Raw genomic sequence first — 24197 nt, forward strand, 5'->3', positions numbered from 1 at the left:
GCTCAATAAATGTTTTTCATTCATTCATTCATTTAGTTGATGTTATATGCCCTGCTTTAGTTCTTGTATTCCTTCTGTAAGAGTAGTTCATGTTTAGATGTTAGATGTTGCAAAGAATGAGAGAAGAGCAACAACTACATGTGTATTGCATCTGATAGAACATAGCTGCTCTGTGAATTTCTCTTTTAGATAATCCCTCCTGTTGTACTTTTCTGCCATCTGTTTATTCAGCCCTCAGCTAGAGCTGCAAGTTCATAAGAGCATTGAAGAACAGGAGAACAAAGGAAAGGCTTAGTGATTCTACTGAAGGAGAGACATGGACTGAAAAGCAAATATATTGTCAGCCAATATTGATTATGCCCTCTTTTTTATTTAATAAAATCAAAGCTTTCTTTTTTGCTAAAGGAAATCTGTACACAAAATTAAGACACTTACTAGGTGTATTTCCAGCTGAGAAAGACGTCTCTCTTTGATTTCTTTAATTTTCTCTCCTCTGCCAACCGCATATTATAGCAACTATTTAACCAAACACCTAGCAGGCTTTCTCTTTCTCACGTACCCCCTCAATATAGAATTTAACTGCACAAAGAATACTTTGAAAACAGAAAGGCTCTCAACCTTAGTAATTATTCCAAAGAAATCTTAATACACCGGATATTACCATTTGCTTACAAAACTTCAGAAATTGCCTTTATGGTAACAATGCAAATCCACCCTAAGCAGCACTGAAATTCAGTTATATTAAACTGTACAAATCATAAATCATGTCCCTGAAATGCATTGCTCATGACCTCATACATGATTTCACTGATATCACGTCATATGACTCCATTGATGGCATCATTTAGCGTAAGGTATGGCCACAAACAGCACCGTAGATCAGTCCACAAGGCACAACATTGAATAACGTGCATAGTTCAGTACTGAGGTGTGCAATGTTTAGGGTTATTGAAAGAGAAATGGGCGAGCTGCTTAAGGTGGAAAGATGTGTGTGCATTTCCCCAGAAATATGAAATCCCCAAAACATTGCATGACCAAATGTCAAGCACAGGATGGACTAGAGATAAGGTGTTGTAATGGGTCCGAAAGTCTCAATTTATGCCGGGTCCTAGTGCACATAGCTGAAGGACATGGACAGTGGTCTCTGTGGACTTGTGAGTTTGTAATACCATATCCATATCCATATATACATTCCTTCTATTCAGCATCAACCACATTTAGTGCCTGATTTAAATCTCTGTGGACGGGTTTCTCTGTCCGCCGAAATCTAAATCTCATTTTATCCTATGGGATTTCTATTTCGGCGAATGGGATATTCGTCACCGTTGTGACGGAGTAACCCGTCCGCCGAGATCTAAGTCAGGCCGATAGTGTTGAGTCAAGTTCAAATAAACTGAGCTGTAGAATTAAATTTTCAAATATTTTCTGCTTACTCCACATTATATATTTTCTAAAAATGATGTGTGCAGGTGCCCAAGAAATCGTTAATCTCTAACAAGAAGCCAGCCACTCAAGGTCATATATTTAGATTTTGAGAAGATTAGAGGATGGGTGCATAGTTCGGCAAGTAGCCTCACCTTGTGCTCAATCCCAATTAGACTCTAGATTTTGGATTATGACACTGTGACCTATGCTATGTTATGTGAATTTATAGTATATTGCGTTATATTTTAGTGCATACATTTGTATAGAGCCAATATAACCTTGAGGCCGCTTCAAGGCACTTCTGCTAAGTAGATTGAAGAAAGAGCTGTAGCAGAAACATGCAGAATTAATAGAAAACTACATATAAACAAAATATAGTTTATTCGGTAATTCAAAGTTTAAGAAAAAAGTCTACAAAGCTTTCCATTGTATAATTTGGGTGGCATGGGAGGCTGGTAGTCAATGACACTGCAATGATTACAAGACAGGTCCCAGAGGTACATCTGTGACAGACAAATTATCTTGAATTTGATGGTTGCTGACTGAGATTGAGAAATAAACCTCAAAGTGAGTGTGACAGGATTATTAGTGTATGATTAGAAAATCATGCCTAGATGTATACCTCAAAAATCAGAAATTCTTGGTCAGTGAACCTGTATGTCAGTTTTTATTGTAGCCTATTTTATGCATGAAGATGATGATGTTTTTGGGTTGTTGGTATATGTTGGTATGACTTGGAATGGTCAACTTTGCCTTCCCTATACCAAAATTTCCAGAGATTCTTGAGACATTCATTCTAAACCACTACAATTGCTAATAGAATCTCCTAGCCTATAAAGGAATTTGCTAATTCTGGTACTTGCATCTACAAACACTTGACAGGGAAGCTATATTTTCCTTCTTCCTCGGTAGTATGATGTTATTTCTCAGGTGTGGGGATAATAATGTTCATCTAGGATACATAGTTTCTAAAGAAATGTCTCATCTCAACTTTAGACATCGTTGAAAAATGCGGAAAAGAAATTTAAACATCATTAAAAAATACACAGTTTTCAGTTAATAGGTGTGACACTGCAATGTACATTGGATATTTTCACATAGAGCCATGGATAATAACTACAGTTAGCAAGTTTCTTAATTATTAAAGACCCTTATCATCATGGTTTGTTAAATAAATATCATGACATAATGTATGACAAAAGGCCTTTTAAGCACAGAATCTAAAACATTGCTAGATATCTCTTGCAATATCGTAAAATAATTTAGCAATCAACAAAAAAAACTGTTCTATAAAATATATAGCTTAAAATAAATATCATTTAATCAGGATGTTCATAACATAAAACAGCTGCAAGTATAACCTCAGGGACATTGGTACAGGTTTAGGAAATGAGATTAACCCGTGGTTTTAGTTGCAAGATCCGAGTGTCTGTGGTCCATGAGCAATATCAGGAGTTTTGAGATATTTTTGAGAAGTCTATAATCAATACTCAACCTCCTCATCCTGCATGTAACTGTACAACTATTTTAGAACCAGGAGTCAAGATTCCACAAGAAAGGCTGTATGTTTTTCAGAGTCTAAAAATAAGGTCGGTAGACAATATCTGGATGAGAATCTGGAGAATGGATTCAAAGTATCATGCATTTCACCAGCAGAGGCTCTGCTATTTTTTGTTCTGATGAAGTCAAATCCATTCATAAAATCTATCGCTTTTTTCTTACTACTCCATTCCAGTTTGGACCCAGCCATATCCAAATCAGTTTTGACCCTGCTCCCCATGGGAACAGTCCAGCCCAAACTGCCAGGCCAGTTCCTCCCTGGGCCGGAAACATTCATGCTAGAATCGGCTTTGGGGTCACCTCTCAACAGCCAGGATCAGAGACGAGACTGATTCACATATGGCTGGGTCCAAACTGGAATGGTGTGGTGAGCAGAAATACAATGGATATATTCCCAGCTCTCTGAATGGACGTGAGTTATTGACATTGTTAAGCATTCCGTTCATCAATTGTTCTTTTTGCATTTGTCACCCTGGGTGGGACAGGTATTCCCAGACAAGGATCCCATGCTTACCATGCCACTAAATTCAAGCTACCCTGGCTGATGATGGGTCCTAGGATGTTTGGTTCTGGTCCAGGGAGGACCTGGCCTGGCAGTTCGAGCTGGACTGTTCCCATGGGGAGCAGGGTCACAACTGATTTGCATGTGGCTGGGTCCAAACTGGAATTGCGTGATGAGCAATAAAACAATGGAATTAGGCCCAGATCTCGGACTGGGGGTGAGTGGTTGATATTATTCAGCAGTCCATCCATGAATTGTTCTCTTTGTATATTAACATTAAAGTCACCAGTCAATAACATATCCAAATACTTTATTTATTTATTTTAAAAGGAACTTTATTGAAAAACTTGCACATCCAGTTACAAGGTATACAGGCGGGGATTCCGCAGATTAGGAAGAGAAGGCACAGCTGATACATACATCATAAAAACAGTTGCATAATGATAGTCCACATCAGTGCATGAGGGGAAACAGCGGAGGATGGAGTGGGAGGGGCCAGATGGAGTGTCCAGAAGAGGCAAAGTATGTGTAGGAGAGGCCACAGAGGGTCAATAGTGAGCAGGGGGGGCAACCTCTATGAGGCAGCAAAGGTGGCGGCCACGGGTGAGGAGCCAGCAGGTAGCGCGGGAGAGGACGCAGAGGGTGAGGCGCTCTGGCATTGGAGGTATGAAACTAGGGGTCCCCAGATATCATGTGGCCGACTAGTTGCCAGCGTCATGTCCCAGAATTCGGACAGAAGTGTCTGACAACACGCTACATCCTCAAGCCAAGCGCCAACCTTGGGCACGGGCCTTCGACCCCAATGCATGGCGACCCTGCATCGCGTGAGAAGAAGCAGCATAGCAGTGAGCCTACGGGAGGCGTCAGGACAGTGTTTCACAAAGCCTAATAGACATATCAACGGATCAGGTAAAACTGGTGTGGAAGTAATCTCAGTGATGGCAGTGCACACATCTCGCCAATATGCAGAGACCTTGGGACACAATCATGCGAGATGAGAAAAGTCAGCGGCGGGGGCAGAGCAACGAAGGCATCTATCACTGGGAATAAGGCCTATTCTATGCAACTGGGCAGGAGAGAGGTACAATCTGTTCAAATATTTAAAATGTATGAGGCGTAGGTGGTAGTTAGGAGACAGTCATTTAGTCTGCCTGCAACAGTACCACCAGGTCTCCGGAAAGAGTTCGGTGCCCAGGTCCTTACTCCACGCAATGCGTGCCCGGTCAGCAGAGATCGAGGATGCTGCCAGTGTAAGGGCATAAAGTCTGGAGACCAGCTTACGGGGGAAGCGGAAGTGTATGCAAGGTCGAGGGCAGCCATCGAAGGAGGAGGCTGTGGAAACGTGGGGTGCAGCTCCCGACAGGCTACTCTAAGTTGGTAGTAGAGCAGGGTGTCCAATGGTCCGGATTCGTCAGGAAGAGAAAATAAGTCGCCGGCAGGATAGAGATCGGATAACGTGGAGAGCCCCAGAGAAGTCGCACATTTTACCATCTGGGCCGTATGCAGGGAAGGGAATGCAGGATTATATGCAATGGGCATAGAATTGGCAGAGACTGAGCTAGAGCCGGAGAATTTCCAAAGGCCATCCCAGGCCCAGCGCAGAGTCTCAATCGTATCAATTTCTCTGCGCGGAGGCTATGCGGGGCCAAACACAGCCATCTGGAGCGGCAAGGGGGCCGCAAGGTCAGCTTCAACCGCTACATGAGGCTGGAAGGGCGTCGGATGTAACCAGAAGTGAAGGAAGCTGGCTTGCGCACTAAGGGCATATAATTTGAAATCTAGGGCACCCAGCCCACCACACGTTAAGGGGAGTGTGAGAATTTCATATGCGATTCTAGGCTGACGCCCAGCCCAGACAAGAGAAATGACGAGGGAGCGAAGTGTCCGAAAAAAATGAGCCGTGAGTGGGATGGGGATATTGAGAAATAGGTATAAAAACTTCGGGAGCACCACCACTTGGCGATGGTTATGCGCCCCGCCAGGGACAAAGGCAGGCACTGCCAGAGGGGGATCTTAGTCTCCAGCCAGTCGACCGCTCGGCTGAAGTTTGCCCTCCAAAGTTCGTCCACGTCTCTGCTGAGCCAGATGCCCAAGTATCTAGTAGGTCCAGAGGCCCACACAAATGGATAGTTCGGGGTAAAGGGAACAGTGGCATCTTTTAGAGGAAAAAGAATGGATTTACCCCAGTTGACCTGCACCCCAGAGAAACCTCCAAAGCGCACCACCTCACGGACCATGGGACCGAGATTTTCTTGGGGGTTGCTTACATAGAGTGTGACATCGTCCGCATACATGGAGACGACCAGTGCACGAGCCGTGAATCCAAGGCCCCTTTGAGTATGATGCTGCCAGAGCCGGGCGGCAAGGGGTTCCATAGCCACAGCAAAAAGCATAGGCGAGAGTGGGCACCCTGCCTGGTTCCCCTAGAAACGGGGATGGGCTCCGAGATCTGACCGTTAATACGAAGGCGAGCCATGGGGAGGGAAAAAAAGGAGGTGGGCTTTGCGCAGAAATACTTAGCTAAAGCCTAAGCGGGGGAGAAGATAAAAGAGGAAAGGCCACTCGAGAGTGTCAAAGGCTTTAGTGGCGTCTAAAAGGGCCGCCACGGCCCAGAGAGCAGGGTTAATCTGGTGAAGTACAGCAAATATAGTGTCCGAAGCTTATGTGACGTGGCACGGCCAGGGATGAAACCGGACTGGTCAGGCCGGGCAATCAGGGGCATAAGAGGAAGAAGGCGGGAAGCCAGTAACTTGGCAAATATTTTATTGTCGGTGTTGATGAGTGACAATGGGCGGTAAGAATCAAAAAGCTCGGGGGACTTTTTTTTTTTTTTTTCTTTTTTTTTTTTGTAAAAACCTTTATTGACATTTCAACAAAAGACAAGTATGGGCCTACAACCCCCGGGGCCGGCCGCTAAGCAGTCAGAGTAACAGAAGCAAATTTTAATCACAGGCAGCACCTCGGGGAGCAGATTCTCCATGCTAGCATACTCTTGGCCACTGAACAGCCCAAATAGGGACCAGGATACAAAAGGTTTTCATTTTATAATAAGGGATAGAAGGATCAGGTGCCAAACAATTTCCCAGCAGCAAAAAATGGCAGGCAGAATAGTAAACGCCAACAATAAACAGCAATCTATCCAGGCAATGGCGCTAAAACAGGAGGTTCAGGATGTGGAGGAATATCACGGCCATTTGCGCCTGCAGTCCCCTGCCCTAAGACCCAGAAATCACCACGGAAATTGAGGCACACATAAAAAAGCAGTGATTGGCAGCAAAGGAGACCTACCGTGCTGACCCCAGAAAAGAAGACAAAGAAGAATAAGAGAAGAAAAAGGAGGCCATAGAAACAAAGTAAAAAACTAAAGAATCCCCTCCCCCAACCCCCCACCCTGCACCTCTGCAGATGAGTACGGCCCCCCCCCCCCCAGCAGTGTGCCTGTCGCCCCGGAACCAGACCCGAAATATAGAAGAAACAGAGAAAATGGAGTAAGAAAGGAAACCCCACCAGACGGGGGAGTAAAGAGAGTATTAATAAACTGGAGGAGGGCCTTCAAAACATGCCCCCGGCTTCTCCCTCCCGCACAATATGTTCCTCCCCAAAGCAAACAGTAAACAAACACAAAATCGACCATGTCAAAGAAAAAATGGGGAGCATTATGCACCTATTACACTATTAGTTATGTCGTGAGAGCACGCAACCCCTGTGCCCGCCCGCCTGTTAGATGACAACCTCTGAAGGATCAGCCTTATCCTTGGCCACTCTTTGCGAATCCACCCATGCATACCCATCGACCCAGTGCCATGTCCAATGTTACAAGGAAGAGGAGCGTCCAAAAAAGACCAGGAAGCGACACACACATGTAGGGTGGACGTCTCTGAACACCAACACAGTCAACATTATGGAGGACCATCTTTCCCAGTACTGCCCCAGGATCTGTAATGCACACAAGGTCCGGGAAGGCGGAATCAGCCAGAGCAGGCGACTGTTGCTGGTATATTGCCTGGGTCGCCGGAGGCTGCGCGTGGGACAAAGCCACCACCCCCCGCTCAAATCCAAAACCTCCGGAACAGACCGGACCCACAGCCAGCCGATCACACGTTGGCACATTGTCCGAAGTTTCCAGCTTTCCCCTATTCACAGGGGCGGCCACGACACTGTCCTCCTGTGTGAAGTGTGACAAGTCCCTGTGTGCCTGGGGACAGGCAGATCGCAACTGTTCCGACGCTGAAGCAACACTATCAAGCTTTCTCCCCAATACCAAGGCGCCGTGAACCAGGGTGGAATGAAGGGCACCGAGAGCTTCGAGAAGGTCACCGTACCCCAGCCCAGCTCCCGGCGCCCGCTCCACTACGCTCCTCTTAGGCACACACTCCCAATCTTGCTGAGACCCAGTGTACAGGATGATAGACTCCATCCTAGCAAGATGGCCGCCGGGTAGGTTCATCCCAGATTGGGACCGGGACTCAGGCACAGGCGCATCAAGTTCCATGTCACTGGAAACAGGGTTCCGGGGGCAGACAAAAATATATATCCAGTGTGTGGCCACAGGTAACAGTCATCCCCACCACGGACCAGCGCCCGCAAAAATCCGGGAGCAGCCCGCGGAAATCGGGACGCGTTACGGGCAGCGTCCGGGCAGCTCACCGGCGAAGGCTCAGGCAATTACCGGAGAATCCTGGAATTGCCACCCCGGGCATGCACTCGTTCCGCTACGCTCAGTGGTAGGAATGACCACAGCGAAATTCAGGCCAATATTCGCAGCGCTCCGGTACTCCGACTCCACCCAGTCACCAATGGCCGCTGTTGTTGAACTGCCGCCCGGCCATGTTGTCCACCCGAGGTCCCAGTTCCAGGGTTGCACAGGCCGCAAACTTCAAATGGACATTTCTCCGGCGGTACCGCCGCCAGAAACTTCAGAATCACACGATCGGTTGCCGCTCTCAGCCACCAACACGGGCATATAGCGCAGGCTAAGGATCTCATGCAGGATATCTGTGCGGGATGTGGAGGTTCACGGAGCCGGGAGCCTACGCTGCCGTCCCGATCGCCATCTTGGCTCCTCCCCAAGCTCGGGGGACTTGTCCGGTTTCAAGAGAAGTGTCAACAGGGCCTCCCGAAGCGACGGAGGGAAGTGGCCGCATTCGAAGGAATCATTATACATAGCAGCAAGGTGCTAAACAAGAATGTCTGAAAGGGGTCAAGTGAATGAGAAGAGTCCAGAGCCTTGATTTCCCCCTCCAGACGTTCTAGGGTGCCGCGAATGGAGCGCAGGACACCAGCCTGCTTGGAGATACATTCAACCCGAATCACCACCTTGAAACCCTTCCACAGGGTGGAAGGAGAGTCCACAGAGACGGCATTGAGGTCAAAGTAATTCGTGATTGCGGTTTGGATTTTGACGCAGAAGACCGAATCGTGGAGCGAATTGGAGGGCAGCCGCCAGGCGAATGTGTGCCTCGGGGAGTTCAGGGGAAGCAGACTGTGGCGTACAGGAGCATGGTCAGAAAGGGTGCGTGCCATGTGTTGAACAGAGGTGACCCACGAGAAAGCGTCCTGAGTGGTGATCCAGAGGTCCAGGCAGGACCAGCAGCCGGCAGAACCCGAGGCGCATGTGCCTTCGCACGCTTCTGGGTGAGTGCGCCGCCATGCCTTAAGCAGTGAATTATCAGACTGTATGGAATGCAGGAGGGACGTGGTGCATGAGTGCAAAATGCGAGGCCCAGAGCAATCCAGGGTGGCTGAAGTCATAATGTTGAAGTCTCCCCCCCACAACAGCTCCACAGGGCCCATAGACGAGATGTGTCACCAGACCTGCGCAAAGAAGCCAGGGTCATCAGAGTTGGGGCCGTAAACCGCTGCAAGGATTAGGGGTCGCGCCAGGAGAGTGCCATGCAGGATGATGAAGTGCCCTTCAGGACCAGCAAGAACCTGAGATGTGTGCCTGGGGAGCCCCTTGCTCATGAGAATGGACACCCCACGAGAATAGCAGGAAGAGAAGGAGGGGTGAGGTTCGCCCCAATGTCGAGTTTGGAGCCTAGCAGCAGTGGCTGACAATAGATGGGTTTCCTGGAGGAAACAGATGTCAACCTTATGACGAAGAAGTTGAGCATGCACTATGCGGGCCTTGCGATGGTCATTGAGACCGCGAACATTCCAGGTCCAGAGTTTGATGGCCATCATAGCACTGGGCCAGGAAGGGAAATGACGGATGTGGACAGGTGCATAGAAGGAATCAGATGTAACTGAGAAGGGATGTGCAAAGTAGAAGACAATGTATTAAATAACATGATGCAAAAAAATTCGCAAAACAGGAGAAACAACAGGCCTCGAAGGAGAAGCAACTTGCCCAATAGACCAATCCCCGTACCACCCACACCAACCCCCCAATCAGGTTGAGAGAACAAACCCACCCACCCAAGGGGACCCCAACTGGGAAGGGGAACAGAGGAGACTGAAAAAAAGGGAATTATCCCGTGGAGGCATAGCTCCGCTCAGCGAAAACCCCTGCCCGGGGGGACAGGGTGGCCAAACCAGGAGATGTCGCAGACATCAGTTTGTTTTTAATAGAGCAACGGAGCGCCAGAGGGACTGCCATATCCGGCGAGGTGGTGGCCGGGGAACACAAGAATCAGGAGGAGGAGTAAAAATTAACCATCGCGGAGAGGTGAATGGCCACATGGCCAGAACATGCCGCAAATAGCAGAGAGCAGCAGACAGGTACACATTTAAGGGGAGGGGGCCTGTATATATCCAATGAAGCAACATTAAAGCTGTCCAAAATAGTTAATTGTTCACCTGGGGGAACAATGGAAAGCAATAAAGAAATACCAAGAGAACTCAGTCATTGTCACTTAGGTTGCCACCATCAGTGGACTGGGAGCCGGCAGGAGGAGAGCGCGGAGCCTGGTCCAGTTTCTTTGCGTAAGCCAACACAGCTTTTGACTCCAGAAAGACATGCACTTTGGAGCCCTGCTGGACTCGCAGTTTAGTAGGGTAAGCCAGGGAGTAGGAGACGTCGTGTTTTTTTAAGAATCCGTTTAGCCGCGTGAAATTCACGGCGAGCAGCCTGCACCGCCATCGTGTAGTCGGTATAAAAGGCCAAGGTGTTGCCCCGGTGAGGGATGTCGCCCCTCTCCCAGGCGGCTTGCAAGATTGTGTCACGTTCACAAAAGTTCAGTAGCTTGGCGATGATGGGGCGCGCTGGCAGCCCAGGAAGCGATGAGCACGCTCGACAATGAAGACGGAGGATAGGACATCACCAAAGAATTCGCGAATAAGCTGCTCCACGAAGTCCTCCATCTTGGAGATGTTGGAGGATTCGGGCACGCCCGTAATGCGGAGGTTACTTCTACGGGAGCGCGCCTCCAAATCCATGTTCTTATTCCTGATCACCTGGAGGACCTTGTCCATTTGGAGAAGCCTGTGGTGGTCCCATGTGGCCACGTCTTCAACCTCAGAAACCCTCGCCTCAACCTGCAGCTTTGACAGCGTCCAGTGACGGTTGATTTGACGTCCAGCATGATGGCCTTCAGGTCGTCTTCTCGTGTCAGGGCAGCATCAACATGGGAGGCGGAGTCACCCACGTCAGCGACCGCACCGTCATGGTGAGTCTGCCGGCATTGGTCAAAGTCTTGGTCGGCAGTGCGCCCAAAATCTGGAACTCCATCCCAATACACATAAGGATAAACCCACCCTACTTAAAATTCAAAAGGTAGCTCAAAGAGCTCCTCCTCAACAGATCTCTCCCGAAGGTTTAGCTACAATCCCAACCCGAAGCCTGCCTACATCTGCACACTGTCACTTTGACCTTAGACCTCTACCTCACTCCCCCCACGACTACCTCAACGACCCCCTACATCCCGGATCAAACACCTGCAGGAAACAGGGTGCTATCTACGATGTGATCTTTTGGAGCGACCTGAGACATTGAACACAAAACTGTGTTAACATCTCTTACAAGCGATTCAGTGCTCACAAGGATTCATACCCCATGTCCATGACCAAATCCTGTCAAGAGACATGGTGCCTTCTACGATGACACCAAGCGAAACATCTTGAGACATTACACAGACAACGGTGTTAACATATCTCACAAGTGACTCTGTGCTTGTAGCAAAGATATTACACGATGCGTGAGAACTCATTGTGCATATTACTATATTAATGTATCTTACGACTTGTCAATGATATAGCAGGGCAAGGCTACAGTGCCGAGCAGGGTGGGAGAGGAGGAGAAGTGCTGCTGCCGTGGAGGGAGAGTGTGGCAAAGCGGTGGGCACGGCCCCCGACAGGGTGGCAGATGATGGTACTTGTCCGAGCTGTAGAGCGGCCCATGAGTTCGAGGCCCATGTGGGGAAGTTGCAGCAGGTTATGGCCCCCGGCGAGTTACAATCCCAGGGGAGATTGTAGGGCCAGGAGAGACCGCCACCAGGGGAGGCAAAAGTTGCAAGGTAAGCCTGCCTTTGAAGAAGACGGTGCCCAGCCAGCAGGGCCACAGGAGGAGGGGTGCACACAGTGGCGGTGTTGAGCCAGGCAGGCACGGGCCGGTGCGCTTTCAGGAGGCAGTCACAGGACTGAAGGAGCAGAACGGGAGAGAGTCCAAGTGGAGCCGCTGATGGCGATAAGCAGAGCATAACGCCCGATGGGCCGCAGCCCCCGGCGTGAATAGGGGTGGCGGAAGGAAATGTCTGTGGAACCGACTGCAATTAGGCGAGAGGCAGTCAGGCAGGCTCCGGCCCGCGAGGTGAGAGCGGCGGGAGGTGGATAGCATACAGAGACTGAAGCGGCGGGGGGGACGAGGGAGGCGCGCCGTCTACATCGCAGGGCTGGTGAGAAGGGGTTAGTGAAAGCGGGTTCCTGCCGTAGGGAAGGCAAGCCCAGGCCCCGCTGTTCGGCGCGCGTGCCCCCAACCCCGCCGCGGACGCCTCCGCGGCAGTGCGACTCTCCGAATTCGGGGGGGGGGGGCGGCTGGAAGGCTACAGTGAGGCTGGTTGATTCAAGCAGGGTGACTCAGGAGTGAGGTGAAGGCGACGACCCCACAGCAACGCTGCACTGGCAGCAACCACGTGCCTGTGGCTGGGCCCAGCAGACACACTCAGCTCCCGGCGTTGAGAAAATCGGTGCAGCGGCGGTCCCGAGACCCCGGAGAAGGCTCGATGGGAGCCCTGGGGTGAGGAGCGACTGGATGCCACGGAGCGAGGTGGGAGCTCCGTCGATGTCTGCAGGATTGTGGTGGATTAACGGCTTGGCCGGCAGAGCCCACTTAGAGTGCGGCCATCTTGCAGCCGGCTAAGCCACGGCCCTAAAATTTCCAAATACTTTGACAGTCTGAGAGCTTGCTCAGAATAGAGGTTAATTTCTGGACTTGTATTTTATTTGATTGGTAGCAAGATGCGAATAAACCTTTGCAATACAATCATGGCTGAAAACCCAAGCTGCTCTAACCTTTTAGTTCCCCTGCATGCTTGTCGTCTGTGCCAAAATATAAAGGTTTAGGACTGCATTTTAAAATGTTATCAGCGGTAATGTCATGTGGAATCCTGTATTGTGAAAAAGCCCCTGTTAATTCATACTTGTAAAACTGCTTAGTACTATTAACATGTTTCTCAGAACAGCATTGAAGTGTTATGTCTAGCACTGGGACTCAGTGCAGAGGTGATAGAGCTCTTTAATTGTCTGCATTATCTCTCTCCTAAATTAATTGTACACAATCTACAAACTGACGTTATTTGGGAGGATGAGGGTTGAATCGGACATCTATAGCAAGTTTTATTGTGTGCGTATTTAGGTCTGTGTTAGCCAAGACCTTTTGATTTTACTACAATAATATGTATAATATACTTACTTAAAGGGGCTGTGAGCCATCTCTCTTCACCCATTGGTCTGTTTCGTCATTGCCATTTTGCTTCCGCCCACTACAGCATACAGCATAGGTCAATGGGTCAGCCTTCTTAAGCCTCAGGTTAACTTCACTTTAAGTGACTGTGTTTTGCTCTTTCAGAAGGTGCACATCCACACACAGGGAGTTTCCTTTAGTGCCAGTGAGGCCAGATGTGATTGTAGGACACAGAACACATTCCAGCCTTATCAGTTCTTGTCTCCTTCCAGTACTGCTATAAATTCCATTTATAGTGGTCTGCGGCTACTGATCAGCTTACAATATTGTGTTCCTGGACTCAGTTTCACTATTGGTTCTTTGATAAACTGTGCCCAGGAAGAAAACCAAAGTTTATGGCGTTTAATTTTCAGAACACTTATATTTAAACATAGGTGCCATTTAATTTGGGTTTTAATGTAGTGATATTTTATACTGTGAACCCTTTTTCCTTCCCTCTTTCCATCTTCTTTTTTCATCTTGTTCCATATGTCCTTTTTGTCTCTTTTTTGCCCATCCTCTTCCTTTCCTTTCCTTCTTATCATCCTTCTTTCCCTTCTTTCCCTTTTTTTTACTTCTGTGCTCCTTTCTTGCTTACCTTCTTTTATTCTTTCTTTTTTGCCTTCTTTTCTTTCTTCCCTCTTTCTCTGTTTTCTTTCCTTGTTTTTTCCTCATTCCTTATTTCCTTCTTGCTTTTAGCTTTCCTTCTTTCTCTTTTGCCTTCTTTGATTCAGTCTTTCTTTTATATCTCTTTTCGTTTTTCTTTCCTTATTTTTCTTTCTTTCCTTCTTTCTTTTTGGCTTCTTTTCTTTCTTTCATTATTTGGCTTCCTTCTTTTTTCTTTTCTATAAAATGTTCTATTTTGCATCTTGTTGCTTCATGTATTTACTTTGCCTGTTCCTTCTAATTTTGTTTTTGCTGTTTCCTTTCCTTCTTTCTTTTTACCTTTTTACCTTCTTTCATTCTTTCTTTCATGCTTTTCTACTTCTTTCCTCTTTCTTTTTTTCTCTTCTTCCTTTCTTTCCTTCTTTTCTTTCTTTCTTTAATTTTTCTATCCTTCTTTTCTTTCTTCCTTCTTTTATCTTTCTTGCATTGTCTTTCCTTCTTTCTGTCTCTCCTTTTCCTTTCCTCCTTTCATCTTTCCTTATTTTTCTGTTTTGCCTTCTTTCTTTCATTCTTTCTTTTATTTTGCCTTCTTTGTTTTTTGCTTTATTCGCTTCTTTTGTTGTTTACTACTTTGCTTCGTTCATTTTTGCCTTCTTTCCTTTTTCTTCCCCTCTTTGTCCTTTTTGACCCCCTTCCCTTTTTGCCTCTCTTCCTTTCTTTTTTGCCTTCCTTTTTTGCCCTTCTTCCTTCCTTTTTGTCTGCCTTCCTTTCTTTTATGCCTACCTTCCTTCTTTTTATGCCTGCCTTCCTTCCTGTTTTCTTCCTTCCTTCCTTGCTTTTTCTCCCTTCTTTCTAAAAGGTTAGGCGAGGCTAGCAGCCAATGTCAGACCGATAGCATTTTTAGGTCTACGTTAGACCAGACCTTTTGATTTTACTAAAAGAATGTATAGCATAGTTACTTATGGGGGTTTTCAACCAGACGTCATCTATTAGTCTGTGATTGTGCCATTCACATTTTTCTTCCAGCCACTCCAGCATCCATCAAATGGGAGTGCTAGCATACTTAAGCCATTGACTGACTTCACTTTGCGTTACAGGATGCTGCCCCTTCACATGGATCATATCCACACACAAGGTAGTTCCCTTCAGTGCCGGCTGCACTATGGCAATGTGTACTTTTTGAGACCAGAAAAACACTTATCTTTAGCCATTGTTTTTTGTTTAGATTTAATGAGGGGCAGGGAGCTTCCCAAACAGTAAAGTTATGCAAAAACCATAACAAAACCAAACAAGAATTTCTGAAAGGCTGGCGGTTAATGGCAGACCAATTGGCTTTGTCAGTGCTTGTTCTTTTTTGCCCATCCACCCCCTGAGAAAATACTGTTTGAATAATGTCTTTCGGCATGGAGTTGGAACATATCAGTCTTTTTTTGCCCAAGGTGCTCATTCTAAGTCCTTTCTTATGTTATGAGGTCGTTTATAATTTGACCAAGTCTTAATATATGTTGGACTCTGAAGAAAGAATTTTCAAGAGATTTTTCAAACGACAGCGAACCCAATCCAGCTGTTTGTAGCTATTCCAAAAGTCAGTGTAGCATGAGCAGTCTCTAGTTCATACCTTGTCAAGGATCATTGCATTAAAACCTGAGGTAGGTAGATGCAGTCTAATTTAGAAACAAGACATGAAGGTCTGCATTACTCAAGCTCTGGTCTTATGTACAGTACATAATGGAGCTATTATTGATAAGTGCTGGTCATGTCATGATATACCAAAGCATTTAATGCATATGTTTTCTATTGTGACAATGTAAGTGTGTGCTGGATAAACGCTCATGGGAAGTTCAATGAAATTCTGAAGATAATTGCAGTCCTTACCTTTACTGATATTCGTCTGGAATCTTTAGCCATACTCCCCAGTCTATGGAAATGTGATAACATATTTTGTATCGCTTTTCAGTAGAAGGAAAGAAACTAAGAATTTTTGGTGGATTGGTGTTTCTGACAAATGTTGTATTAATTTAGCGTATACACTCCTCCTTCCAGAGAACATCAAAATAGATTTATTTTAGTTTCTCTGAAGGAACTACATGGCAAATAGTCATACTGATGGTAAATCTATTATAAGCCAGTATTTCCAAAACCGCCTTACATTTTATTAATGTATTACATAGTAAAATAACTTGATTCTGGGTTGTCATTGTTGTGCTAATGTTCTTTAGCCTTAATTATATAGCTATATCTCTTATGTTACACAATCCTTTATAAAACATGGATGCAAAGCCATCCTCCGGTCTTGGGGCCTTAGGCAGTTTCAATCGAGGGAATCACTCTTATTCAAATGTCTTTATGTACTTGAGTAATACTGAAGTAATGTTCAGTTAGTTCCTTTTGCAGTCCGCTCTGTTTTTCCTTTCCTCTTCTCTCTTCCTTTCTACTTATTTTGTTTTCAGTGTTTTTATTATTAGAAAATCCGGTATTTCATTAATTTCCTTTACTTCTTTAATGAATGCTTCTTTATTCTTTGTAGTGTAATGATATTATATTTAAGATGTGTAGTATGTATCTTTTGCATCATTAGTACAAAAACGTAATATATTATCAGTTGTCGATATGTATTTTTTAATTATGAACATTGCCATTTTATTTCATATTTTATTATTTCCTTATTTGTATTGATTGGATTTCTTTTTTTTCTGTGCTCTCCTTATTAAATTGAATACAAATGTAAATTCAAACTTAAAATCAAATCTAAAATGACTCGGGTTAGTGGCTATCAACAAAGTCGAAGCAGCAGAAAGTTAAAAGGATGCAGTCATGTCCTGCCTGCTTTTTACCACTTTTTATTTCCACACCCCCACGAACATCCACAATGCCTTCGATTTCTCTTATAGGCTCATCCAGGAAGAAAAAGAGTCAACAGAACTGCGGGCAGAAGAAATAGAAAACAGGGTGGCCAGTGTGAGCCTGGAAGGGTTAAACTTAGCACGAGTGCATGGCGGAACCTCGATCCCCGGTTCAGTTACGGCTTCCTCATTGGCCAGCTCCTCTCCTCCCAGTGGACATTCCACACCCAAACTTAACCCTCGAAGCCCGGCTCGGGAAATGGACCGCATGGGAGTCATGACGCTGGTAAGTTCATGTACCAAGGAAGTGAGTGAATGAATGTAGCATTTAATAACTCACAGCTCATTCTGTAACTATGTGCAGGCCACTGGGACAATGAAAATAGAACATAGCCTGAAATGCTAGCAAAATTAATTCAGCCGAATATTTAACTTCATTTCTTAACACTTTGTTGTTTTAATGTTTTTCTGTTTGATGTTTTCAAAGTTGAATTTTTACTTTGAGACTTTATTTCATGTGGCAGTTTTCCACTGGGATTCAAGTCAATTAAACTTAATCGAGTGTGTGCTTGTTTCGCACATATTTACTGAATAAATTAGCACTCTTACTGTGTGAACTCATACAATTAAGATATGTAAATTAAATATTAATTTATAACAAAAAATACACTATTTTCTCAATAGGATTAATTAGCTTTCTGCATTAGTATATGTTCCTATATCAATCACCAGCTTTTGTTCTTTTTAACATGTAAATTACTGCAGGAAAACTATTCCAGCACAGTATACGATTCTTTATTACCATTGGAAACGTGTTTCGTGATTTGGCCTAACTCTCAGACACAAATACACACCACTCATTTAGGAACAGAGAGCAATTGTTGCCCAAAGAAGCCTTGTTCTTGCGTTTTGAAGCAAGTTTAGCTCAATAATTTAATTCAAAAAGGTGAAAGGCGGCGCAGTATGACGATAACAGCCAGAGTATCAGAAACTGTAACATGCATTGCCCAGACACATCCATTAGCAAGTAATATTATACACAGAAAATGTAATTGAGACTTATAAAAAGGACCTGTGCCAAAATAGAACAAAGAGGATTACTTCACTCTGAGACAAAGCAAGGTTACAAATAATATATAACAGTGTAAGTTGTAAGCAACTACTTTTGCAGGTTGGACATGTTGATGGAACCAGCCTCTGCGGTAAAACAGGCTCAGACACTACTGTAGTCGTAGAAGAAGTGAAAGTTTGCCGGCTAAAAGGGTGTGTGAAAAAACAAACAGATCGTTGTGGTGGTATTTTAATTTATCAGTGGGGGTATTTTAGTTTTTGGCAGTAAATTAAGTGTTGGCTCATAGCACCTTATATTGTATCTTTAATTGCTGCCAGTGGTACTTATGTAAATACGATTTTCCACAACTTATGCAATTGACGTTGATAGCTTTTATCGTGGAAAAATCAGCAGCACAAACGACTTATCTGATTCAGCCAATATCATCTGCGAATGCAGGTCCTGCTAGCATGAGACCCTGCCCAGATCTGAGTAGAGTCTTTGATCCAGAAATCAGTCAATGCTGAAATCCAAGTTCAGAAATCCTCTCTCTAGAAGATATTTACTTTTATATAAGTTGTATTTTCACTAGCCAGATTCAGAGTTTGCTCTTTCAAATGGAATAGGTCTTTTGTTTCTCAGAAAGATTTTCTGTAGTTTTCTATTGGATGGACTTTTTCTCACGTCTGATTTGGATGAGGCCAGATTGAATACTGCTAGCAGATATTCCAAGTAAAGAATAGGTTTCCCCAAACCTTTCTTGCAGAATACCTAAAACTTCAAAGCTGGGTGTGCTTGAATATACAATCTGGCATCTCACTCCTACAGAAAACAGCATGAACAACTGGACCATGCAGGAGCTCAAAGCGGCCTGTCCACCTGATTTAAGGTAAAAGAGCCTAACCTGAGGGTGTCGGAAAAAACAATAGGATTCCACTGATCACCCAAAAAGAAAGGGGCAAAACTTTGCCTTTCTTGAGTCCCCTCACTCACCAGGGTTTCCCCTTGGTGACATGCTTCATCATTGGGGTCCTCTCAGTCTTCTACGGGCTGAGGCGTGCTGCGACTTGCGATATTACGTAGGAGCACTTAAAACAAGTTTATGTGTAGTGCAAGTGTGGTGAAGTGGAGTGGGATAAGGTGTTTTAAAATAATCAACTAGTGGGCCAAATATATTTTATTCTTGCTCCTAGCTAATTGGTTAAAAACGGGGTAATATGCTAAAGGCCCTAACTGTAATGGATAGGTGTGCCTAGCATATGGTCAACTAGTTTCGAGCTTCCCCAGCTCTTCCTCAGGACCACACCGGGACCAGCCCAGTGTGAGAAACCACTCCTAGTAGACCTAAATAAGGTGAAGAAAGTGAGACGCTGCAACTAATAAGCATGCGTTAAAATGAATACATACGTAAGTATACGTCAGGAAATATCTGTTGAATAAAGAAACACAAATATTAAGGGATCCAAGGCAGTCAATATGCAAAAAATAGAATCAATCAATAGTGGTCACACTATACACCAGTGTAGGGTACACTAAGTTTTCTAATGTGCCGTTATGTGGATGTTCAAAACAGCGTTAATTAAATCTTCCATGCAGGCGCTGTGCTACAAGGTGAGTGAAAAAGTTAAATAAATGTAAATTCTGCTCACAAAACAAACAACAAACATGCGTCTGACATAACACATGACACATACAAGACTAACAAATATGCACAACATTACATACATGTTTAGAAGCAAGCAATAAGCCTCATGGTCAACGGAGGGGGTGTGGAGATCTCGTACACCTAGAGAAAAATATATACGAGTTTGTTAATGGGCTTGGTTGTCTCTAAAAAATGGGCTCCGTACCTTGTGGTGAGCCTGTCGATTGGGAGGAGGACGGAGTTAAAGTGAGACTCGAGAGGCAAGGTCTCCGTAATCTCGGAGAGCGTGCTCGGCTTCCCTTGGGGCTGATAACTTACCTCATTGATAATATTACTATGTGAGCCCATAATTAATGGTAGACCTTACTATCGCTCCACCATTATGTCACGAATTTGCGTTAATACTTTCTTTATCATCGGCGATCTCGCTCAGAGAGCCTTGAGGATTTGGGCATACACTCGGAACCTCTCCAGTTCCAACATGGCCACCATAGTAAGGACCTGCACTGCTAAGTCCTTTCTCTTTTTCTATGCGGAAATGCCATTGAAATTAGACAGCCCGCCCGTGACCAAGTTGTATGCGGTCCGAGAGGCTGGGCTCTAGTAAGTGTTTCCAGAGTGCGGTTTTCCACGTACAAGTAAGTTATCAGCCCCAAGGGAAGCCGAGCACGCTCTCCGAGATTACGGAGACCTTGCCTCTCGAGTCTCACTTTAACTCCGTCCTCCTCCCAATCGACAGGCTCACCACAAGGTACGGAGCCCATTTTTTAGAGACAACCAAGCCCATTAACAAACTCGTATATATTTTTCTCTAGGTGTACGAGATCTCCACACCCCCTCCGTTGACCATGAGGCTTATTGCTTGCTTCTAAACATGTATGTAATGTTGTGCATATTTGTTAGACTTGTATGTGTCATGTGTTATGTCAGACGCATGTTTGTTGTTTGTTTTGTGAGCAGAATTTACATTTATTTAACTTTTTCACTCACCTTGTAGCACAGCGCCTGCATGGAAGATTTAATTAACGCTGTTTTGAACATCCACATAGCGGCACATTAGAAAACTTAGTGTACCCTACACTGGTGTATAGTGTGACCACTATTGATTGATTCTATTTTTTGCATATTGACTGCCTTGGATCCCTTAATATTTGTGTTTCTTTATTCAACAGATATTTCCTGACGTATACTTACGTATGTATTCATTTTAACGCATGCTTATTAGTTGCAGCGTCTCACTTTCTTCACCTTATTTAGGTCTACTAGGAGTGGTTTCTCACACTGGGCTGGTCCCGGTGTGGTCCTGAGGAAGAGCTGGGGAAGCTCGAAACTAGTTGACCATATGCTAGGCACACCTATCCATTACAGTTAGGGCCTTTAGCATATTACCCCGTTTTTAACCAATTAGCTAGGAGCAAGAATAAAATATATTTGGCCCACTAGTTGATTATTTTAAAACACTTTATCCCACTCCACTTCACCACACTTGCACTACACATAAACTTGTTTTAAGTGCTCCTACGTAATATCGCAAGTCGCAGCACGCCTCAGCCCGTAGAGGACTGAGAGGACCCCAATGATGAAGCATGTCACCAAGGGGAAACCCTGGTGAGTGAGGGGACTCAAGAAAGGCAAAGTTTTGCCCCTTTCTTTTTGGGTGATCAGCGGAATCCTATTGTTTTTTCCGACACCCTCAGGTTAGGCTCTTTTACCTGTTCATTCAGGTTCTTTTTGATTTATGTACAAGATGGAGGGTGAACCTAACCTTTAGAAACCTCTTTTTTTCCCCCCTTTTTTTGTTAACCACCTGATTTAAGGAGCAGGTCTGTCTGGGCCAGGATGTAACTGGCATCTCTGTGGCAGCTAAACCTAACGATGCAGCCAATGGAACAAAGGTTTCCCAAGTATTCCTGATTAGATTTTAAATGCATCAATCAGAGGGGGGCGTGGTCAGCTGCGCAGCGGAATGGCCGCTTTCTGAGCGCGCTCCGCCGGCAGGATTAAATCCCTAATTAATCCTACGCTCCGGGTGGGTGCCGATCTGCCAAAACCCACTGCATGTAGAGCTAGTCGTGTGGGGGCTCTGTCGGAAGAAATCCGGAGATCTACCTGAGAGTTGGCGCCAGGATGGACGAAAAGAAGATCGGGCATCGGAGACTCGCGAGGCCCTGGTGGAGCTGCTTGTGGGAGGCACTGAAATTGAGCCCGCTGTTGCTGTTGGTGCGCGGGTCCAGCGCCGGCGAGTGGGGCTCCTGCTGCCTCCCGGTGGCTGTGCTGGTGTCCGCGGAGTGGCGCATTGGAGGCAGAGGGTGCAAATCTGCCGTGAGCCCGTGTGTTTGGGAAGCGAACGGGGAGCTGAGCCGGTGACGGGCCTCCGAGGCCATATGATGCGCGGACCCAGGTGAAGATTCCAACGACGCCCGCGGCTTCCGGCGGGCCCTGTGCTGCTGGCGGCTGATGCGATATTGGATGTGATCTCGCTGCTGCTGATAGGTCCTGTGCAGCGGGGATAGCGGCGGGGCTGCGGACAGCTAAGCGCTGCTCACACACCCCGCACCAGACCCTGTGAGTAACCCCTCGACCGCCATGGCAGCGCTGCTGGAGACTGTTTGGGCGGAGGCCCCGCTGCTCATCGCACCCGGGCTGCTTTGTGCATAAGGAGTAGGTGTTAGGAGCTGGGGCCTGCCTGATCCGTGGTGGCCCTGTAGAAGCTCATTTTCGGAAGACCGTAATGTACTGAACAAGGACGTAGCCGCGTGGATTCCTTCTGGCAGCGGTGATTGCTGCGCTGGAACTCTGAAGCACAGGGTTGAACTCACGAAGGAATGGGGAAAGTGTGTATCGTGGTGGTGGAGCGAGCCTGTGGTTAACTGCATTGTGCTGTGGCCCGGAGCGCCTTTCTTTAAAAATTGCTGCACTATTCATATGCCTCTCCTTTGATGCCTAGTGATGCTGCGGGACCTATGGTTGGCTGCGATTGATGGGCCTGAATGCTTAGTGGTTATCGAGGAGATCTGCGGACGGAGTGGCTCTGCTGTGCTTAGGAGGTATTGCCGTGGAAGATTGGCTACATGACTGTGTGGAAGCTGCGCAACTCTTTCAAATACGAAAGGCAAGATCCTGTCCCAGGCAGTTTGGTGGCCTAGCGGAGCACAGAGTAGGACGCAGAGACCGCAGGTGGTGTCGGAGCGCCATCAGAGTAATATTGCGCTTTGGCGGCATAGGGGACGGGACCTATTGCACCGGCGGGTTGTTTCTTTTCTGAGCTCTACGTTTACACCTTCAGCGCCTTTGCAACCATGGGCAAACAAGACGCCAAACAACCAAAACTGAATTTCGACAGTAAGCGCTCCACCCGACATGCAGACTTGGAACATGATGCACAGGCCGAGGGCCAACATGATTCACATGCGTAGGATCAAGGGGAGGACCTGAGATCGCTTAGGTTAGAGATGCGGCCCAGCCTTCGTACCATAGACACTAAACTGGACAATTTAACGGCACAGCTGGATTCAGTAAGGTCGCAGGTGTCGACACATGAGACGCGTCTGGATACCTTGGAAAATTGTCACACGGAGTATCATGAGTTCTAGGTGGAAACAAAGGAGCAGCTGCTCCACATGGATAAGCTGCTGGGGGTCATCAGAGCTAAAAACGAAGATTTAGAAGCGAGATCGAGATGCAGCAATCTCTGCATTACAGGGATTCCGGAAACAACAGCCATATCTAAAATGGAGACTTACATAATGGAGTTGCTGCATGATCTGTTTGACCCTCACCTCTCCCCAGTTTTTGTGGTAGACAAAGCCCACAGATCGCTGGGACAGAGGCCTCCTGTCGGTGCACCGCCCAGGCCTATCATAGCGAAGCTCTTAAATTATCAGGATAGGGACCTTGTTCTCCGGGTGGCAAGGGAAAAAGGCAAGATTACACATAAAGGGAAAACCATCTCATTTCATCCTGATTTTACCCCAGCAGTGCAGGTGGCGCGACGAGAATTTCTCCAGGCAAAACAAATTCTATTACAGGCATAGATCCCGTACTCACTGTTGTACCCAGCTAAGCTAAAGGTTTCTTTCGATGGAACATCCCACTTCTTCACAGATGCGAAATCTGCACTAAAATTTGCTAAACATGTCGGTGGGGAGAGGAAGAAGGGACATCATGAGGACGAGGGGACAGCAGGAGACCACCCAAGTGACAATGACTAATCTGGGTATCGTATGGTCTATATACTAGCTGATTGCACCATCAAGATGTGAGACTTGTGCTTTGCCGATTGAGGATTTGCCAGATGTTCTGAAGCTCTCTTTAACGTTGTCTGTTTTAGATTTGTAAATCTGAGGTTTTGTACGGGTAACATCATCCGCAGTATTCCCGGCCACCTTGTGCAAAGCAAGGTAGTATGCCAGTGATGCTGCGCCCCCATGGGAAGGATCCCGGTTTTAATGCTTTTACATGTGTGTCCTTTTTCTTCTAGGGTGGGTATGCTACAACCTGATTGGGGGGTTGGAGTGGGTGGAGGGAAGGGGGTAGGGTTTGTGTTATTGTTCATTGCCAGTATAGGATGTGATTTGGTGGCGAAACTATGTCATACCTGGTTGGAGTACCAAGTCATGGATGCAAAAATAAAAGATGTGAGTAAATACTTTGCGGATGACTGTTAACACATTAAACTGCCTTACTTG

At 46.1% G+C, this 24197-nt stretch overlaps 1 protein-coding gene across 3 annotated transcripts in view; it reads left to right on the plus strand.

Annotated features, from left to right (window-relative positions):
* PPFIA2 (PPFI scaffold protein A2) overlaps positions 1 to 24197 on the plus strand; it is a 1995062-nt gene that overhangs the window by 1376070 nt on the left and 594795 nt on the right. For all 3 annotated transcript variants that reach the window (XM_085652973.1, XM_085652974.1, XM_085652975.1), the window contains one exon: positions 16862 to 17099. In XM_085652973.1, coding sequence (XP_085509099.1) covers positions 16862 to 17099 — 238 coding nt within the window. The remainder of the gene's footprint in view (positions 1 to 16861; positions 17100 to 24197) is intronic.

This window comes from Triturus cristatus, chromosome 4_1 (assembly GCF_964204655.1).
Source record: "Triturus cristatus chromosome 4_1, aTriCri1.1, whole genome shotgun sequence".
Taxonomy (NCBI): domain Eukaryota; kingdom Metazoa; phylum Chordata; class Amphibia; order Caudata; family Salamandridae; genus Triturus; species Triturus cristatus.